The sequence below is a fragment of the Corapipo altera genome, unplaced genomic scaffold (genome assembly GCF_003945725.1).
Source record: "Corapipo altera isolate COAL_440 unplaced genomic scaffold, ASM394572v1 113, whole genome shotgun sequence".
NCBI classification, from domain to species: Eukaryota; Metazoa; Chordata; class Aves; order Passeriformes; family Pipridae; genus Corapipo; species Corapipo altera.
The window spans coordinates 5,006,176-5,024,283 of record NW_020884895.1 but is presented as its reverse complement, the minus strand read 5'-3'; the positions used below and the strand labels follow the sequence as shown (position 1 = coordinate 5,024,283).

Here is an 18,108-nt window from a genome sequence, read left to right as displayed (position 1 = left end):
TTATTCCTTTTCTTCTTTCCTTTTGTCACCATTACTCTGATACATATCTTAGCAAGTTTTGCCATTGTTCTACAGGATCTAAAGCAAACACTGTGTAGCAGACACTGTGCCCAAGTCTGTAACTGTTTGCTGTGTTAGTAGATCACCACAGCCTTTGTGTTTTTATAAATTCATTGTTGTCTGAGCCACCTCAGGAGCTGAAATTGCTAAATGCTAGATTTCCCTGAGGGGTCTAAATGATTTGGGGGCGTTGGTAATGGAATAAGAGGTCATTAGTTCAAATCCTGATCAGTTTAGTAGCATTTGAAAGCTGTTAGTGTCTGGTGCCATGAGCATTGTGAAGTGACGGGGTGATCTCTGTGTCCTCATGGACTGGCATTTGTGTTTCCAGACCTCTCACCCATCAGCTTCCTTGCTCTGTTTTTGAGGCCTGAGAGGGAGTAACTGGTGCATTTTTGCTCTCTTTCCCTGTGGATTCTCTATCTCTGTCCCTCCTCAAAACATGAATTGTTATCTAAATAAGTAAGAGCAGCTTTTTTTTTTTTTTTTTAAATACTTTTCTCTCTGGTGTGGACTGTGTGTCTCCCTCTCTCTCAATAAAATGCTGTGGCCATCTTAGCAGCAAAGAACAGGAAGAAATAAAGCGAAGAGCAATCACTTTTCCTTCTGCTTAGAAGGGGAGAAGACTGGCCTGCTCATGAGTGCCCTTTTGGGTAGTGATGAAGGCCTGAGCACGTATAAGCTTCAGCCCCAACAATGTCTTTGGAGTAATAAGGGAAGGCAATGTTTGTACTTTATCCTAAACTTCACTCTGCGTGTCCACTTCATGCTCAAGTAAGAGTGATGGGGGAAGAATATCCAGCTGAAATTCCTGGGTTTGTCTGTCAGGACAATTTATATTTTTCTGGTTTAAAATAGTGTCTTCAGTACTTTAGATATGCTGCCTTCCTCCAGCATAAAATTTCATGCGTATTTAAAATGAATGTCAAACACAAAGATTTACATGCCACAGTCTGTGTAAAATATCATTCTTTCCAGAACTGGTTGTGTGTTCAGTAAGGTTAAATTAATCAGCACAAAGTTTGTCTTAGATCTGAGTTGAGTTTTTTTGGAGCACCAAACAATGGCCTAATCCTTTGTACAGCCGTCTATAAAGGTGCCTTTTTCACACAGGTCCCTGTTTTGCTGTGACCTTTTAGGCTTTTGGACAGTCTGTCCACTTCTTTCCATGTTGTGTGAGAGAACACTGCCTGTGTTCTCCAGTAGAAATCACTGTTTTGTTAGTAACCACAACCAACTTACTCAGACTCTACATTTAGCTCATATATTCAAAGTGTCAGATTGTCACAGGCTACTTCTCAGAAAAGGTTCAGTGGTCTCTTGGATTCCCTCCAGAAAAAGAGAGACTGGTCTCCAAGAAAACAAAACTTTAAACAAAGTTCCTGAGACCCTTGAGCGACAACACTATATATTTTTATTTAGATTGGGTACCTATAGGATCCTCTTCTAGAGGACACATCCATAGCTTTCTTAGAGGAGATAATGCAAAAGGATTTGGAATACAGGATAGAAGAGCAGACAGCAAAAGTATAGTGGGCCTTAAGGTAGATAAATCTGTGAAAGAGTAGCGGAAATTAAAATAAAGGTAATACATTTTAAATACAATTGTATTTGGGGAATATTTTGAATACCAGATTTGGAGTTTGCTTTTAACAACTTTATTACTTTTGAGCGCAATTGTAGCTATCAGCCCTGTTCTCAAGGCTGTGAATATTTGACTGTGAATATTTCAAATTAAAAATAGCTGTGGGGTTTTTTTTATGTAGAATGTCAGGCTTATGTGGATCAGAAATGAGATGGCTAAATAGTTTCATCTGCAAATGTAATCATTGTGATATGGAAGAACGACTTCATGGTATATGTTAAGTGTGAATGGCAGATGGGCTAAACCCTTGCTTCAGATTGCATATTTTAATTCTGGAATGCTCAAGGCAATTCTTGACCTTTAGAAGTAGGTAAAGCAACAGCTCTGTAGTTCATTACATGTTCACCTCTCAGTTAAATCCGAAAAGCTGAAGTTTGTATGTGTTGGTTCCCATTAAGAAAAGTGGAAGAGATGAGTATTTTCTAAGGTCTTGGGGTGAAACATCATTCTCTGGTCTTTCTTCATGTTTTGCTCCTCAGCTTCATGGCTCTGCTGGATGCTTTGGAAATACCAGTATTTATTGGAGTCTGAGGCAGTTTTTCAGTTCTGGCTTTAGTTGTATTGATAGAAAGGAACATGTTTGAAAGAGTAGCATACAGGTATGGGTGGTGTAGGTAAGCTGGAGTTTTGATTCCTTCAAGTCCTACAGAAATACTCAGTTCCAGTCTTTGAAACAGGCTGGGGAGAATTAACTGGGTTTAGAGTGTCACATTCAAGCTTGGTTTAAACTTGTGTGGCACAATCAGATGGTATCCTGTCAAAGTAGTTGTTGCTGTAACAATTTTCAATACATATTTATATACTTGTGTGCATCTAACATGACTTGTTTCTGGAGATAATTATCCTTGCTTATTTAATTTTTTTTTTAAAAATTTCCTTCTAAGGTGCCCATGAATGAGTTTAGTTTGTATTGTTCTTTGGGGAATTTAATATGAGATGTTCTGTACTATCCAACAGTACAAACATGCTCACAATAGAAGGAAGGTCACAGAGCTTCTGAAAGGCTCAATCTTTGCTATGCACCACCTATTCAAAACAATACATGTTAGAGGGCTTGAAAAAATTGATCCAACACCAATGAGCAGATGACTGAAAGTTCTCCTGGCAGCCTGATACGGGAGAGGTCTTGGAGTGGTGTTAAAACTGAGCGAGGCCCTGGTAACAACCAGCATCAACACTCAGCTTTTGGGAGAGCAAAAAGCTGTGGGACTTCTGCCAGATTAAGTTACTGAAATGTCAGCATTTGTGATCAGAACCAGGAGTATGTATCTTTGTATTTCCTTTGTAGTGCCCTTGTGTTCATGCTCTCTAGTTGCATGCATAGAGAGAATCCCTGACAGATGCTGAACAATGTACACAAAGCACTTACCAATTTTTTGTTAGCCAGTTTTAAAATCTGTGAGGTCACTTGAGATCTGTTTTCCTCAGACAGGCTGAATCCCTGGACCATTGCCTCTGCTGATCTTCCGATTTGGAATTATCTTCTTGCAATCAAATGACAAAAAGTAGTTCTAGTATTTCAAAAAAATGTCTGTGCTTCATTATTGCTATGCTTTACAAATTTCTGTGCCTACAAATCTCTGTGGATTTGACACTCAAGTGGAATTTTTCAAGACTAACTTCTAGACCTACAATTCGAATAATCACTAATCATAGTTGTAACCCATTTCAAAGGGTTTCTGTAGGCTGTGGAATGATGTGATATGATATGTGATATGATGTGGAAGTGTCTTAGAGGACTGATAATGTAAACACCATGATGTGCTACAAAAGCCATATTTTAAGTGCTTGTGTGATAACAGAAAGGGTCTGCAATTCTTTGGTTTTTTTTAATGCATACTGAGTCCTTTCTGTCCTGTTCAGTTCCTTCTATGTTGTAACTGTTTGTATCATTCCTTTTAGGATTCAGAAGGAGGTCTCTATGTGTGCATGAACACATTTCTGGGATTTGGAAGGGAACACATTGAGAGGCATTACCGGAAAACAGGACAATGTGTGTATTTGCATCTGAAACGCCATGTGATAGAGGTGAGACTTGTGGCTTCCGAGCCAACTACCCAGTAGTTCTTGGTCTCTTGTGCTCATTTGGGTGATGCATTTCAGACACAGACCAAATCCTGAATGGCAGAAATGAACACGTTCAGATTTGGGGCTGGATGTCAAATTCAGGTGCTTGGATCCCAGCCAATCCTATAACTTCAGTTCTGACATGAATCAAAAGCCCTAAAGTGTCAGATCTTAAAGGCAGCTTGTTCCTGACTTCCACTGATCTTTTTCACTGCTTGTTTCTGCATATCACATACATATTGTCTGCATATTATATTCATACTGTAGGTAGCTAAATACTTTTCTGAAACCTACCTTTGAAGTGTAGAATTACTGGGTTTGGTTCAGATCTGACTGGAAGCTTCTTTCTTAAAAGATCTACTTTTTGTTTGATGTTTCATCTCAGGGTGACAGGACTTCTTTTCATCTTAAAACTCCTGTACAGCTAAATCCTGACCTGGTCTGGGATCTTAAGTTTAGCTTAAATTAATGCTGGATTCTAGAGACACACGCTGCCCCTCCTTTAGTCTACCCCCCACACATGGGTGTGTACATACAGACTTTGTGTTCACTGTTTTCCATACTATCACTGCATATCAACAGCAACTTATAACCTTTGCTTCATAGCATGTCTGTGTGTGGGTTGTCTGACATCTTTAAAGGGCTGTTAATGACTTCTGACCTGAGCTATATGGAAGGCCCTGGGTTTGCTTATGGTCACTCTCCCATAAGCTCTGCCTGTACTGGCAAGTTAGAGGGCTTAAAATAGCTGCTTGGAGTGGGTTAGAATACTTGTTTCTCATTCTACAGCAATGTTTCCCCTGGGTGATGAAGGCCCTGAGTTACCTAAAGTGCCCAGACCATTTATCTTATTTCCAGTAGATGACTGTTCGTATTTTATTAGAATAACAGGGAGATCTTCAAGGTTGAGATTGTTCATAATGTTTGTTATACTTAAGAACTGCATTTCCTTCTAAGGGCGGTACCAACATTTTACTTCACACTGTTAACTGAGTTTTTGGACAGCCTAGTCTAGTTTTAGCAACAGTTGTTCTGACTGACTTTAACACTTCTGAAAGATGCTATCTAGAGAGAGGTGGGCAGAAATCCTGTCAGCTTTCCTACTATATAACTTCCTTCCAGAATGTTAGGGCAAACTGGGATTAAAATGAGGCCTCAAAAATTCCTTTCCTGATAAAGATTAGGCTGAAGAACACCAAAATGGAGAAAAATATCCCAGTATTTGTTTGGTGTTGCATACCCCTTCTGTTGAACTAGTTCAGTGGTTCCTGTTTTTCTCCTTGTGAATCATGATGTGGCAGAGGGGCTGGCTCTGTGTTTGAAGGTGGCAATGCACGGCTGCTCTGGGTCATGTGCTAGGAAACAGGGTTTGACTATACAGTGCAGGTGAAGATTGCATCATCTGATAGGGCTCATAGCCAGGATTCCTCATATATTAGCTGTGGATTTTTTTTTTTACCATGGCTGTTTGCTTCTTAAGTGCTATTCTTTCCTTTGGGCAACATCAGGCCTTCACTGGAGCGGTTTTATGAAGTGTCTGGCACATGCTGCATTGTGGTTTGGGTTTTTTAAGGCAAGCTTTTGATGGTGGGGGATACAGTAAAGCCAAAGGCACTGGATATGGTATGTTAAGATTCTTTCAGTGAGGCTGCTATTCTTGCCTGTGGTTCCCTTGGCATCATCCTTGTAGAATGCACTGCATTGCTGCAGAAATCCCAGTTTGCTTCCGAAGATGTTTGGAATAAGTATCAGTTGGGAATCTTGTCACAGTTCAATTAGAAAATAAGGGTCACATCTTCAGCCTGTTGGCTTAAATAGAGCTGGGGTATCTGCCAGTGGCAGATCAGCAACAGAGGCAGCTGCTGAATCATCAGAAATGTGCACAAGATGCAAGTTGTGGAGCACCCTCTGGTAAAATTCTTAGCTAAATAAAGAAAATTCTTTTTTTTTTTTCCCCGCAGAATTTCAGTTTTCAGAATTTCTCAGTCAGCCACTTTCCTGTAGTCTATGGCTTGAATACAGCTGACTGAGTAGTATTCAGTTCCAGGCACAGCTTTAGCTTGGTGCTGTAGTGATACCTCAGCCCTGTTGAAAACACTGGTAGAGAAGCATGAAGGCTCCTACAGTGATGGCTTCCTGGATGTTATTCAGGGATGGCAGGGTTATAAAAAATGTGACATTGGTGCAGTTCAAGGGAATGCAGAACAGGCTGTGCTGTTACCTTGTCCAAGAAGCATCACAAATGGAATTTAATGCCACTGCTAATGCCTCCTGTGCCCTCCCATTCACTGGGTGTGTTACATCTGTTAGAAACCAAAGTGGTTTTGTGAGTGGGGAGTGTTTTCAGTGATTTCTGACAGGTGGAGAAACAAGATAGAACTGTCAAGTTGTGGGTTTTTCAGGATGCACATTCCGATGTGTTTGGCAGTTTGGAAAATCAAACTGAAATAATTTCCAGCCTGAATTAAATATGAACACTCCATGTGAATTCTTTCTCTTTGAAATCTCTGGTCTTAATGACTTTCACAATACCCTACTTGGTGACATAAGAATTCAATTGGAACTTCCTAGTATTGCAAACAACAATCCTTGGGGTATGTTTAATTTATTCATAATATATTTGTAATTGTTGTTTCTTGCTGCTACTCTTTTAAAATAGATTTGGATTCCTGGCTACTTCCTTTCCACTTGTTAAATTCCAGTAGTATTAAGGAAAGAAAGGTTCTGCTTGTTATTTTCACTTGATTGAAGAATTTTTTTATTTTTATTTTAAATGCTGCAGTTGCAGCCCTGACTCCTTTTCCCTAGGGCTTTTATATGTGGATAATGGATTCTGTTCTTAAATGCAGCCAAGGGGCGTCTGTTGGCATCTGCTCTTTCTAAGAATGGAAAATTTTCCTATGATGTATAAGACCTCACTGATGATTCAAGCAATTTGCTCAGGCCAAAGCTTTATTTACATGGTGAAGGGAACCACCCAAAATATGTGACCCTTTTGCCTGTGAAGGAGCAGAGATGAACATGAACCTTCCCTAGGCTGACAGGTTCTTGGCTGATTTCTCTCCACCTGTTGTATCCCAGTATTATTATTAAAAAAAAAAAAAAAAAGTTGCCTGACAACCCTGCCAGTTACACTAACATTACACACTACATAATGCATCATGTTGGCATCACATAGCCACAGAGGCTTATTTGATGTAATTTGATTTATTTAATGGTGCCATTTAATAAACAGCGTAAGAAGCAAGTGCATTGACTTTGACATTTCCTCAGCTACTACTGTTTTCCATAGTAGTTTGAAGTATACTGAACTGGAAAAGTAGTGGTTGAAACTGAATCTCACTTGGAAGTTGCTGTTCTCTGCTGTGGAGCTTGAATTAAAAAAATACAATAAAATCCCAATAAACAATTGCTTGGGTGTTGTCAAGTTTCCTCCATACATAAAGAAAACATGGTGGTAATTTGGATTCATCTTGATGGAAGCAGACATGGATCCTAATGAAAAGAGCATTTTTTTCTGGGAAGAAGAAAATTAAGTGAACTAATGCATTACATCAAAGTGGTCCTACTGGAGTTGATTATGAAGGGTTGAGTCTGTGATATGCATAATAGCCTTTTCTTCTCCTGTAATTCAGCTTCAATCATTAGGAAATACTGTTGGGGATCTAGTGGTGAGAGGTTTGAGAGGTGCTGGATGTCACTGTGTTGGTGACCGGACAGCAGTCTGACCATGAGACACCCTCTGCTTAATTACTCCAAAGACAAGAGTGAAGGATTCAGGTGGAGCTTCCTCAGTCCATGAGAGTGGTGGGCAATGATGAGCTGAGTCCCAGTGCCTGATGTGAATGAAGAGAATTTAAATTCTTGCTCATCAAGGACTGTGATTTGATAGAAGGACCGTGAGCAGATAGATGTGTGTCAGAAATGGTGACGGGGTGGGGTTACTGCTGATTTACTGTTGTCTTACTTGATGGATTTTTAATTGTTTCTTTCTCTCTTTCCAGAAGGTACCAGGAGCATCTGGTGGAGCTTTACCAAAAAGGAGGAATGCTAAGCTATTTTTAGGTATTGTGAGCAGCTGCTTCCACATAGTCCTTTTCTGACCCTCTCTCTCTGTGTACTTGGGTTCTGTCCACCATTGTGTCTGCCTTTGGGGCTCCTTGTGGGTTTTCTTTTTCTGTTGTTTGGTTTTTAACTTCTGGTACTCGTTTTTAAAGTTTGTCCAGACAAATAAGTAATTCTTAGCAATTTTGGTGCATATTGAGATGTGTGTATATATACATGAAACACTTTAACCTGAAATAGGCCCTCAGCTATTCTCAAACAACCTAGGCTCTGATAACATTTTTTGACTGATTCTGTCCATTCTCTCTCTTTGTGATTTCCACAAAGCACCCTTTTATTAAAATGTTTATCTATACTTAATGTTTAGATATATCAGGGCCTCAGTGTGGCACAGTTCTGCTCAGCAGCTGGTCATAGGAAGGTTTGTTGCCATTTTAAAATTGTTACACAGGTAAATGTTCTTAAGTGATGTTATGGTCTCTCCTGTAATGAATAGAACTGTACAAGCATCTCTAATTCTGCTACATCCACATCTATATCCCCTTGCTTCATGGAAAGCAGTTTTCTTACCGTGTGCATATCATCCAAAATCCATTTATTCAGATTACCCAGAAAACCTGAGGGCCTCATAAATATGTATGAGAAGAACATGATGCAAAGCCTATATTCTTTCTTCTCCTACCATTTGTGGTATTTCTCTAATTCATGTATTATTTATTCTCTCTGTATTAATAGTGAGTAGTGAATTTTTCTTCAGGTAATGCAGAGGTTAAATGTTTTCTTTACAATTGCCAGCTCTTAGGGCTAAAGGGAAACAATAGCATGACCTTCTTTTGGAATTGCTTTGATCTGTGGAATGTGTCCCTAAGAGGCCTCTGCAGATTGTGATCGATTAAATTGTTTTTGTTAATGTCTGGAGTAAGTCTTACAAGGTCTAAGGAAGAAAAAGGTCTGAAGATGAGTCATAAAGAAATTAAACTTCTTTTGTAGGAAAAGACTGTTACATCACAGATGCTGGTCTAAATGCCATTTACTGCCAGTCTACATTGAAAATAATGATTGTCACTGAATACTTATAAAAGAATTGGTTCAAAAACAAAGCTTGCTGCAATGCAGCAATGGTTGTACAGTCTTAGCAATATAAATGTAAATATGAAGTACAAAAGTGTGGTCAGCATCTATTCTTGCTGATCTTCTGCATACGTTTGGAGGAGGCTCCTGTTGCTGGGCTGTGCCAGCACACAGGGTACTGGCATAGTCTCTGATGTGCCATGTTGAAGTCCTCAAATTCCATCCTTGCACATGAGCATTTTGTTCCCACTAAGTAGATCTGGTGCAACAGTTCCAAGTGCTCCAAGTCCCAGGGAACTTCTGAAGGCAGTGTGGTTTCACTGGGTGGATTTAGCACATGGAACTATCACCATTTAATCCAGTACTTCTGGAATCTAATGCACTTTTGAAGATTTATCTCATCTGGCCAGTTGTTCTACTTCAGTCCCTGATGACTGGGAGTAAAATGGTATCAACTCTGTGCTCTGATCCTGGAGACAGTACTTCCATGCATCCAAATGCTTTGTATCCACTTCTTTGGCTCAGCAGATTTTACTGGCCATGCTTAAAGTAAAGAACAAAGAATTACTACTCGTTCATAGCTGTGGAAACAAAAAACACAGAGAGGTCAGCTGATTTGATGATTTTGCATGTGACAGCAGCAGAGGTGATTAGCAAAATTTGGCATCTTATCTCTTAATCCAACATCTATTTCATTGGTTCAGAGCTGCTGGACTTCTCATCTGAACAGGTTGTTTTACTTCTGTCTTTCTCATTGGGTCCTTGGGCACGTGTCACAGAAAGGTTGGGGTTGGAAGGGAGCTCTGTAGATCATCTAGTTCATTCCCCTGCTAGAGCAGCTTGCACATGATCCAGTCCAGGGGTGTTTTTAATATCTCCAGAGAAGGACACTCCACAGCCTCTCTGGGCAGCCCGTTCCAGTGCTTTGTCACCCTCAAAGTAAAGTTTTTTCTCATATTCAGATGGAACTTCCCATGTTTCAGTTTGTACCTGTCGTGCCTTCACTGGATACCACTGAAGAGAATCTGGCCCCATCCTCTTGACGTTAAGATAATTGTATGCATTGATAAGATCCCCTCTCAGTCTCTTTTTCAGACTGAACAGGTCTAACCCTCTCCTCTTTTACTCATAAAAGAGATGCTTCACCCTCCTAATCATCTTTGTAACCCTCCAGTGGACCCTCTCCAGTAGTTCCTTGTCTTTCTTGGACTGGGAAGCCCAGAACTGGACACAGTACTCCAGGTGCTGCCTCACCAGGGCAGAGTAGAGGGGGAGGATGATCTCCCTGCATCTGCTGGCCACACTCTTCTTAATGCCCCCCAGGACTGGCCTTCCCCATTGTCTTCTTAGAGGACACAAGGGCACGTTGCTGGCTCATGGTTAACTTGTCCTGTGGCAGAGATTTACACCAAACTGGCTGCTACCAGCCCAGGTGTGTAACCTGCCATCTGGGGCTCACCCTGTCAGACAAAAAACAGACAATGATCAGGGGGTCACTCTAACATTCCTGTGTTTCTAGGTGTCTTTGAATAATTCCCTGAAGGCCCAGAGATTTAAGCTTTGTGTACAAAGTCAATCCAGTTTGGGCATTTGTTACATTGCTTGTTGTAATCCTCTTTGATGTAAAACTATTAAAGATACTAAACCCTTTTCAATCTCCTTAGTATTAGGAAAACATCTTTTGGGTGTTCTGATTACTTTCTAGCACTGCTGCTATCTAGTAAATGCAATAGAAACACAGACTGGTTGGGTCAGTCAGCTGGAAGATTTATCTTTCCCGAAACATGAGAAGGTTCATAGGAAAGTGTTTGTGCACGTGCACTGCCTTAGGTTTGGGGCACGTTTTGGTTTGGTTTTCTTTTGGAGAAGGCTGGAGGGTGTTGGCTGTGAGTGTTCTATGTAATCAGGAAGCATAACAGTGTTGTTTATTGAAATGTATGGACTGCCTTTAACCTGGCTGGTTTAGGTGTTGCTGGACAGTGTGGACATGATAACTTCAGCTCAGGCTGTGCAACCTTTCAGGGGATTTGTGGTGATATTTAAAGCAGACTGTCAGGATGCATGGAATAGTATCCTCACTGCATTGTTATCTAGGTGAGCAAGTTTGGAGGTATTTTGTGCTTGTCAATATCTGTGGCTGTATAAAACTAAGTTTTAGATCCAGTCCGTAAAATGGAAATAAATTAATTTATGGGACAAGGTAGTAGCTCCCCATGACTTCATATGGCTCTCAGATTAGAAATAGCTGCAACCTTCTGTTTAAACCAGCCACTCTATGGTAAATATGATGCCAGTTTGGGAAAAGGAAGACATGATGGGACCAGGAAAAGTATAATCTCTAAATTTAATTTTCATATTAGCCCATAGAGAGTGGTATAAATACAACAGAACAGAACCATTGTGGATTTTCTGAAGTGAAGTTTTTATTCAAAGTCCAGAATACTCTGGAACTATGTGTAATAGTCCCCATACATATTCATTGACTTATGTGTGAATGAGAAAACCTCAATTAACAGGATGTACTACGATCTTCCATACAAGCTCTTGGTCAAAAGGGGTATGAAATAAGAGGGAAGATTCTTGTACTGAAGGGATTGGAGGCACAGTTCTTACCATAGAGTTACCAGCAGAGTCCCCCTGGACTTGTTACTCTAAGGAGTTAGCAGCAGAGTCCTTCATAATGTCCTAATTATAAAGAATTAGTGTGATCATAAATGATCTGGAAAGGGATTCAAAGATGAAGAAATGGAGTTTGCTGGTTGATTTAAAATTATCTAAGAGACTAAATCTAGAAGTGACTTTTAGTGTGTTGCTGAGTAATGAAACAACAGATGAAGTAAATGTTGAAAAACACAAAGAAAACTAAGTTCTTTAACTGTGTGCACAGGGATGAGGTCGAAGTTACTTGTCACTGTTCAGAGAGAGAGGTGGGGTGAATGGTTCTCTAAAATGTCAGCTTGGTTGTGAAAGAGTCAAGTGGAACATCAGTAGATCAACTTTTTATATTTTGTTCTCTATAATTTTGCTTTATAAATAGGAAGTGAACCTCTCTTTTGAATAGAGAAACTACATCTGCACACAGTATCTCCCCCTGCTTCTCTTTGTCCAAAACCAACCAGAAAACACACACACACACCCCCTACCCACCCCGGGTAGATATCTGGAAGCTAGGAGGTATGCATTGAGGGAAGAATCACCACATTTTTGCCTTGTTCTGGTACCCACTTCCTGACATCTTTTGGTCCATGCAGAGCCTGGACCCTGGGCTAAACAGAGCTGGCACAGTGGCTGTCATAAAACTTGTCTGTAAACAGATGTCCTCTCCCAGATCAGTTACCAGAGCATTATCTGCCAGTGCAGCAAGTTGTGGGAGCTCTGTTTTGAGCAAAGTCAGGGCTTAGACCATCAATTAAAAGTGTTTTGAAGTCCTCAGATGAACAGCTCTGTCAGCAGATCTGTGGGGGTGCTGGTGAGAAGAGTGTCAGTGAGGAGCAGTATCCGTGACACACAGCTGGTCTCAGAAGGTCTCAGAAAGGAAGACAAAACTTCCACTTAGAGAGTCTGGGAGAACTTGTAAACTTCCTGAGCTTTTCCTAGATGGCACCTGCCTGCCAATGGCAGGGAATGCACTCATGGCTGCTGTTTCTAAGTGTAAAGACCATTCCTAAGAGTGGCTGTACTGGATCTGACCACAGCCTCACTTAGTTCTCCCAGGCCAGGAGCAGAACCCTGTTTTCAGTGAGGATGCTTTTGTTTGGTGAGCTTCTGAAGAGAACTTTTACCATGAGTGGTTTAAATTCATATTTATGTAAGTAAGCGTATGTAGAGTATGTATCTATGAGTGAAAAACTGTGATGTAGGAGAATTTGGGCATTTCCTGACAATATTTTGACAGTTTAGCCCAGTAAAGTTGTGCATACTCCCCAGCAGTAGTAGTGGAATGGGTTAGACCAAGAGTGACCCTGTTGCTTTCTGGCTTTGCCATCTAAGCTTGAATTAAGTATAGAATGGTAAGCAGATACCTTACACTAATAGAGTCTTAATGGTTTGCTGGTTTAGTTAAAACTGTGAAAATTAGGCTAGATTAACACAGGCTAATGCTGCTATCAAAATAGTTGAGAATTTGAATTTTGGTGGTTTAGTTTTGCTTGTTTAACATGTGACTGTGCCAGAAATACAAGGGGTGATGTCTAACCTAGCAGAACAGCCTACTAATGCTTTGGAGATGTAGCAAGCAATTTGAATGCTATTTTATAAATAGTGAATCATCCAAACGATCCTAGTAGGAAGTTTTACTTTTCTTTTTTCTGGAAAGGAAAATGTTATGACTGTAAAGTGATTTTTTTTTTAATTTTTTCTTTTTTTATAGTTCTTCTGATGAGGTCAGGGTTTTGAATGTGCCCGAAGATAAATGAACTGAATAGCTTATATTTTGCAAAGTGCTGCTGCTGCAATTCACTGTTTTTTAGAGGCTTCAGGAAGAAATTATTTGGATTGAAGACTCAAGCCTCCACTTCCAAGTCCATGCAAATTTGTTCATTGCTTTCAGTGAGAACAGGATCAAGCCCAGATTCCCAAGATGTCTTTCTCGGGTTTCAAAATTGGTTGTAGCCTCGCTAGTCAACATCCTCACTCAATTTTCATGTTTGTATTCCCTTTCACACACACAGACACATCCATTTGCGCAGGAAATCCTGTTTGGGGGTCCTGTCTGGAGTCTCCTTATGCCACTATTATTAGTGCAGTCAGTTGGTAACTTGTCTAAATCTGATCTGGGCACATCCACTCCTTTTCTTCCCCTCTGCTGGGTTGGTTTACATTACAGTACTCTGTCTTCCAGCTGCTGTTTTCAGTCAGCTCAGCTGCAATGCTTTTCTCACCGTCACTAAGTGATGCCTCTGAGGTGGAGTAAATTTACTCTACTGACCACTGGCCCAAAATAACAACGTCAGTTGAACCTCTGTTTTAACATGTCTGTTACTTTGCTTTGCCTGTCGTCCTGGCCTCCCAACACAACATTTATGACCTATGGATACTTTGTTTTAGTGGCTGCAATGTGTAACTGGGACTGTTAGTCCACTAGCAGGGAAATAATGGCATGTGGACAATTGCCATCAAGCTGTCACTCTTTGAAAAGATTCCAGACTGATTGGTTCTCTTGTGGCTAAGTCCTAGAATTGAGTAAAGCTTTTTTTTTTGCCCGGAGATCTCTCACACTGCATCTTGAAAGAACATCTTTGTCCAAGAAACAACTTTGGATGAAGTATAGTTCTTGAAACTTGATGTTTTTCAGTGCCTTCAGAGTAATTTTTAATCAAATATGCTCCATTTGCAAATAGATTGCATACTACTCCTCTTTCCTATAGTTAAGTTACTCTTATTCCTCTCTCAAATTCTGCACTAGTTTGAAACTGCCTGCAGACTGTACGTGATGCCCAATGGCTGCAGGGTAAACCTCTGCCCTCATTTAGTGTGGGCTCCATTGCCTTCAAAGTAACAGGCATCTGTTTTTATTATATCTGTCCTCATTCTTTCTCAGCCATGTTGGCCCTTGCACAGGCACAGAAAATATAATGCAGGTAGAAATTTCTACTGAACTTAACAACAAAGATTTAAAAATATGAGTAGTGATTTGGGGGTTTCCAACTAAAATCCTTTAGGGGTCTCTCTGACAGTCAGCCAAAGGGATTAGCTTATATGGTCATCTGCTGTATCAAGAGATTTCAGTCAGTGACCTTAGAAGTCCTTTCCACTCTCATGTAGTGGGGTCTGAACCCTGAGAAACTCTTCAGACTGATAATTACCAGAAGTCACTGGCAGTCCCTTTTAATTCCTAGTCCGAGGGAGTAGGTGTGTGGATGGAAGTGTACCAGCTTTACATGGTCACCTTCAAAAGCCAGTTAAATCCTCATTGTGTTTCCTGGGACTGTTATGAAGCTCTATGTCTCCTTCTTTAAAACAAGGCATGTGATGCTGCCAAACTGGAGTGTCAGATATCCAGAGTTCCATGCTGATGGGACACTGTTTTCTGCTTTTCTGCTAACGTGAATGGTACGAAGCCTGAGAAGGTAAAAAGGAACTTCCTTTCCCTACCCATTGCACGCAGAAGGCTGATGCTCCCAAGCATGCGAAGTCCTTAGGTGGCAGCAGATGATTGCTAATAGGATACTCAGTCTTTCATCCCTGGATCACTGGTTCAAATGCAGGTCAGGTCAGCAGCAGAAAAGTCTCTGCTCCCTGGCTGTCGTGAGATGAGCTGCAGTGCGTGCCTGAATTTTGAACACAGGCAGCAGTGTCGTTGCTGTTTCTATACAGCAGATTGTAGATAATATAAACTCAGTGTCAGTATCTCAAGGAAATGAAGATACCGGCGGGTCCTACATATGTCCACAGATCCCAGCAGTGAGCTGGCACCAGGTTCCCTCTGGTGGCTGAGACAGTGTGTGACTGCAGCCCTGGAAGAGGCATTTGCTGCCTCCAAGCCTGGCTGAACACACACTGAGCTTTTATCCTCTGTCCTGTTTAGGAGATGGTCAGTACTTTTAGTTTTGCTATACTGGCCACCACCAAATATCTGGGCATTATGTGACAATTCTCTGTGACGTGTTACCATGTGTATCATGGGCTTGGAGATACTAATTTTCTTTGCTTCATAGAGCAAAAGAGCAGTTACAGATTGCATCTGTGGAGATTGGCTTATTTGTCAGACACAGGGCTCTAATACAACCTGGGAAAGAAGCCTGGAGTAAAGTGAGGTTTCTGGTCATATCTATTATGCTTCAGTAAGAGAGGGGCTCATTATGAAAATAGTGTGATTTGGGGAATTAGTAATGAATTAATATTTCCTATATAAATGTCATGCTTTCAGCATGACAGAAAGTTCTTGCTTTTGTGTCTATATTGAGCTGATGAGAAGGGGCTTTTGTTGGTTGCTGCTGAGAGAGAGAGAGGTCATGTTGCTGGAAGTCATTGACAGGGGATGTTGTCACCCCTCAGGACTGGCTGGTGCAGCAGGTGAGCCAAGAATCGATGTTCCTCTCAAGAGGTCAAGTTAAAATATCTTTTGATACTCATTTTATCATTAGAGTTGTTCAGTCTGTTGCTGCCCTCTGGGTAAATAGAGAGCTTAATTTTCTGTGTCTGGCTTCTGTCATTCTCACCTCTCTCAAACATACAGTTGAGATTTCAGGCATTCAGGGGTGCAGTGGTTGCTGCCAGTGCTCATTTAGTATTGAGGGACTCATCAAGCATATGCATGTTCTTGGAATGAAAATAAGAGCCAACTTTGGCTACTGCTAATGTGTCTCATTTTTGGTTGAGCTTTATTCTGTCAGTGACTGTCTGATACATCAGAATACAGTAGATCCCGCATCTCCAGATGGGAGAAGGATCCAGAAGATCCCATCGTTACCTGGCATATTCTTGCAATTGAATTTTGTGAAATGTCTGACACAATGTGTACATGTTTGGTCTAAACTTTTTCAGTTGTCCCGGAAAGAACTGAGCAAGATTTTAACTCAGTCTTGTCACTAGGAGATAATTATGTTAACTAATAATTATACGTTTTCATGAAGATGGAGGTGCAAACACTATCTATTTAGTTCCCTCCAGGCTTTTCTCTGGGTCCATATATTTCTGGACAAGCATTGTAGCTGATGTTGCATGATCAAAGCTCGTATTTAAGCAAAAAAATAATTCTTACAGTGGAAGAATGTACACAAACACTGTGAAAGGCTTGATCTTCAAAAGAAAGCTTTAGTAGTTAATGCATGCTTTTTAAACTAATAGTTACAGTGGCTAAGGAATCGAGAGGGATAATGTTAGTGTAACTGTACTTGCTGTAGCTATTTGAGACTGTGGATAAGATGCAGGAATACTTCCAGACAGGGACATCTTCATGGCAGGAAAGGACACAGGTTCAAGATGGATGAGAGCCATAGCACGTTTCAGCCAGGTCTGTGATCTGGAAAATACGAGGTGCTCTTTTTATTTATGCTCTGCAATTTGGGCATGTGTAGTGTGCCCTGGTCTCCATATTGTAGAGCATTTCAAGATCCTGGGTGAAAGGCACACCCTGATTTTTGTCCAAAATGAGCAGAATTCTGTTATCTGCTTTGCAGAATGTGATGTCTGCAACAGGGCAGTGCTTGGAGAGGAGACAAAACAACTGTGTCTGTGACTGGGGATGACATTAAGTGGAAGTTTTGGTCCTCAGTAGTCTTCATGCAGGATGGTCAGATTTCAGTTCAGACCAGGATTTCACAAACATTTCTAGCCAGAAGATACTACTGACAGTGTCAACATGCAGGCTGATGCCAGGCAAGCAGTGCTTATAGTGGTACCCCGCCACAATTTCGGAACCTTGATCGCAGGACAGTCTCCTAACATTCCCCATCTTGTTTTCCAGATCTAGAGACAAACAGTGATCTCAACAGTGAGGACTTTGAATATGAAGATGAAGCAAAACTTGTTATATTTCCTGATCACTATGAAATCTCATTACCCAACATAGAAGAGTTACCAGCACTGGTCAGTGAGTGTGTGAAAGTGGCCATAGGAATTGTCTGTTTCTGTTTTTGCTGAGGTGATGCTTTGTTTTCTTATGTGTGGTGCTTGTTTGGACATAAAGATCTTTCTTAACCAGCTGTGTGTCAGTCATTTTTATAAGTTGTCTTTATTTCTTGGATTTCCTTTACCTCCTGTATTCCTTTCCTTATGGTGCCAGCTTGTCCTGGGAAAGCTCACATTGTACATGTGCTTACTCTCCTGCTAAAATAATAACAGCACTCTAAAAGATTAGATGCATATTTGAGTGTATAAATAGTCTTACTGATAAGCAGTTCTCTGTGTGGCTAGCAATAGGCTGAATGCCAAGTTCTGTCCAGTCACTGAACCGTGTTAGGTTTTGATTGACATACATTTGTCTTCCAGGTGACGATAGCTTGTGATGCACTCCTCAGTGCAAAATCACCCTACAGGAAGCAGGAACCTGACTCCTGGGAAGAAGAACTACAGGCATCTAAACACGCCAAAACACTTGTACAGTTAGACAATGGTGTTAGGATTCCCCCCAGGTGAGGGTGATAAGGTTTGTTCCTTGTAGGCTCTCGAATCCAGTCCAGGGTAACTGAACCAAAGCCAGGAACTCGGCCCACAATTCCCTTGCATGACTCCGGGCTGGGTGTGTGGGTTGGTTTGAC

At 40.9% G+C, this 18,108-nt stretch overlaps 1 protein-coding gene across 1 annotated transcript in view; it reads left to right on the top strand.

The window, feature by feature from the left end:
• The window catches only part of USP13 (ubiquitin specific peptidase 13), a 61,502-nt gene that overhangs the window by 6,213 nt on the left and 37,181 nt on the right, over window positions 1–18,108 (top strand). Inside the window, exons 2-5 of the mRNA XM_027647137.1 lie at window positions 3,608–3,733; window positions 7,777–7,837; window positions 17,316–17,437; window positions 17,840–17,982. Coding sequence (XP_027502938.1) covers window positions 3,608–3,733; window positions 7,777–7,837; window positions 17,316–17,437; window positions 17,840–17,982 — 452 coding nt within the window. The remainder of the gene's footprint in view (window positions 1–3,607; window positions 3,734–7,776; window positions 7,838–17,315; window positions 17,438–17,839; window positions 17,983–18,108) is intronic.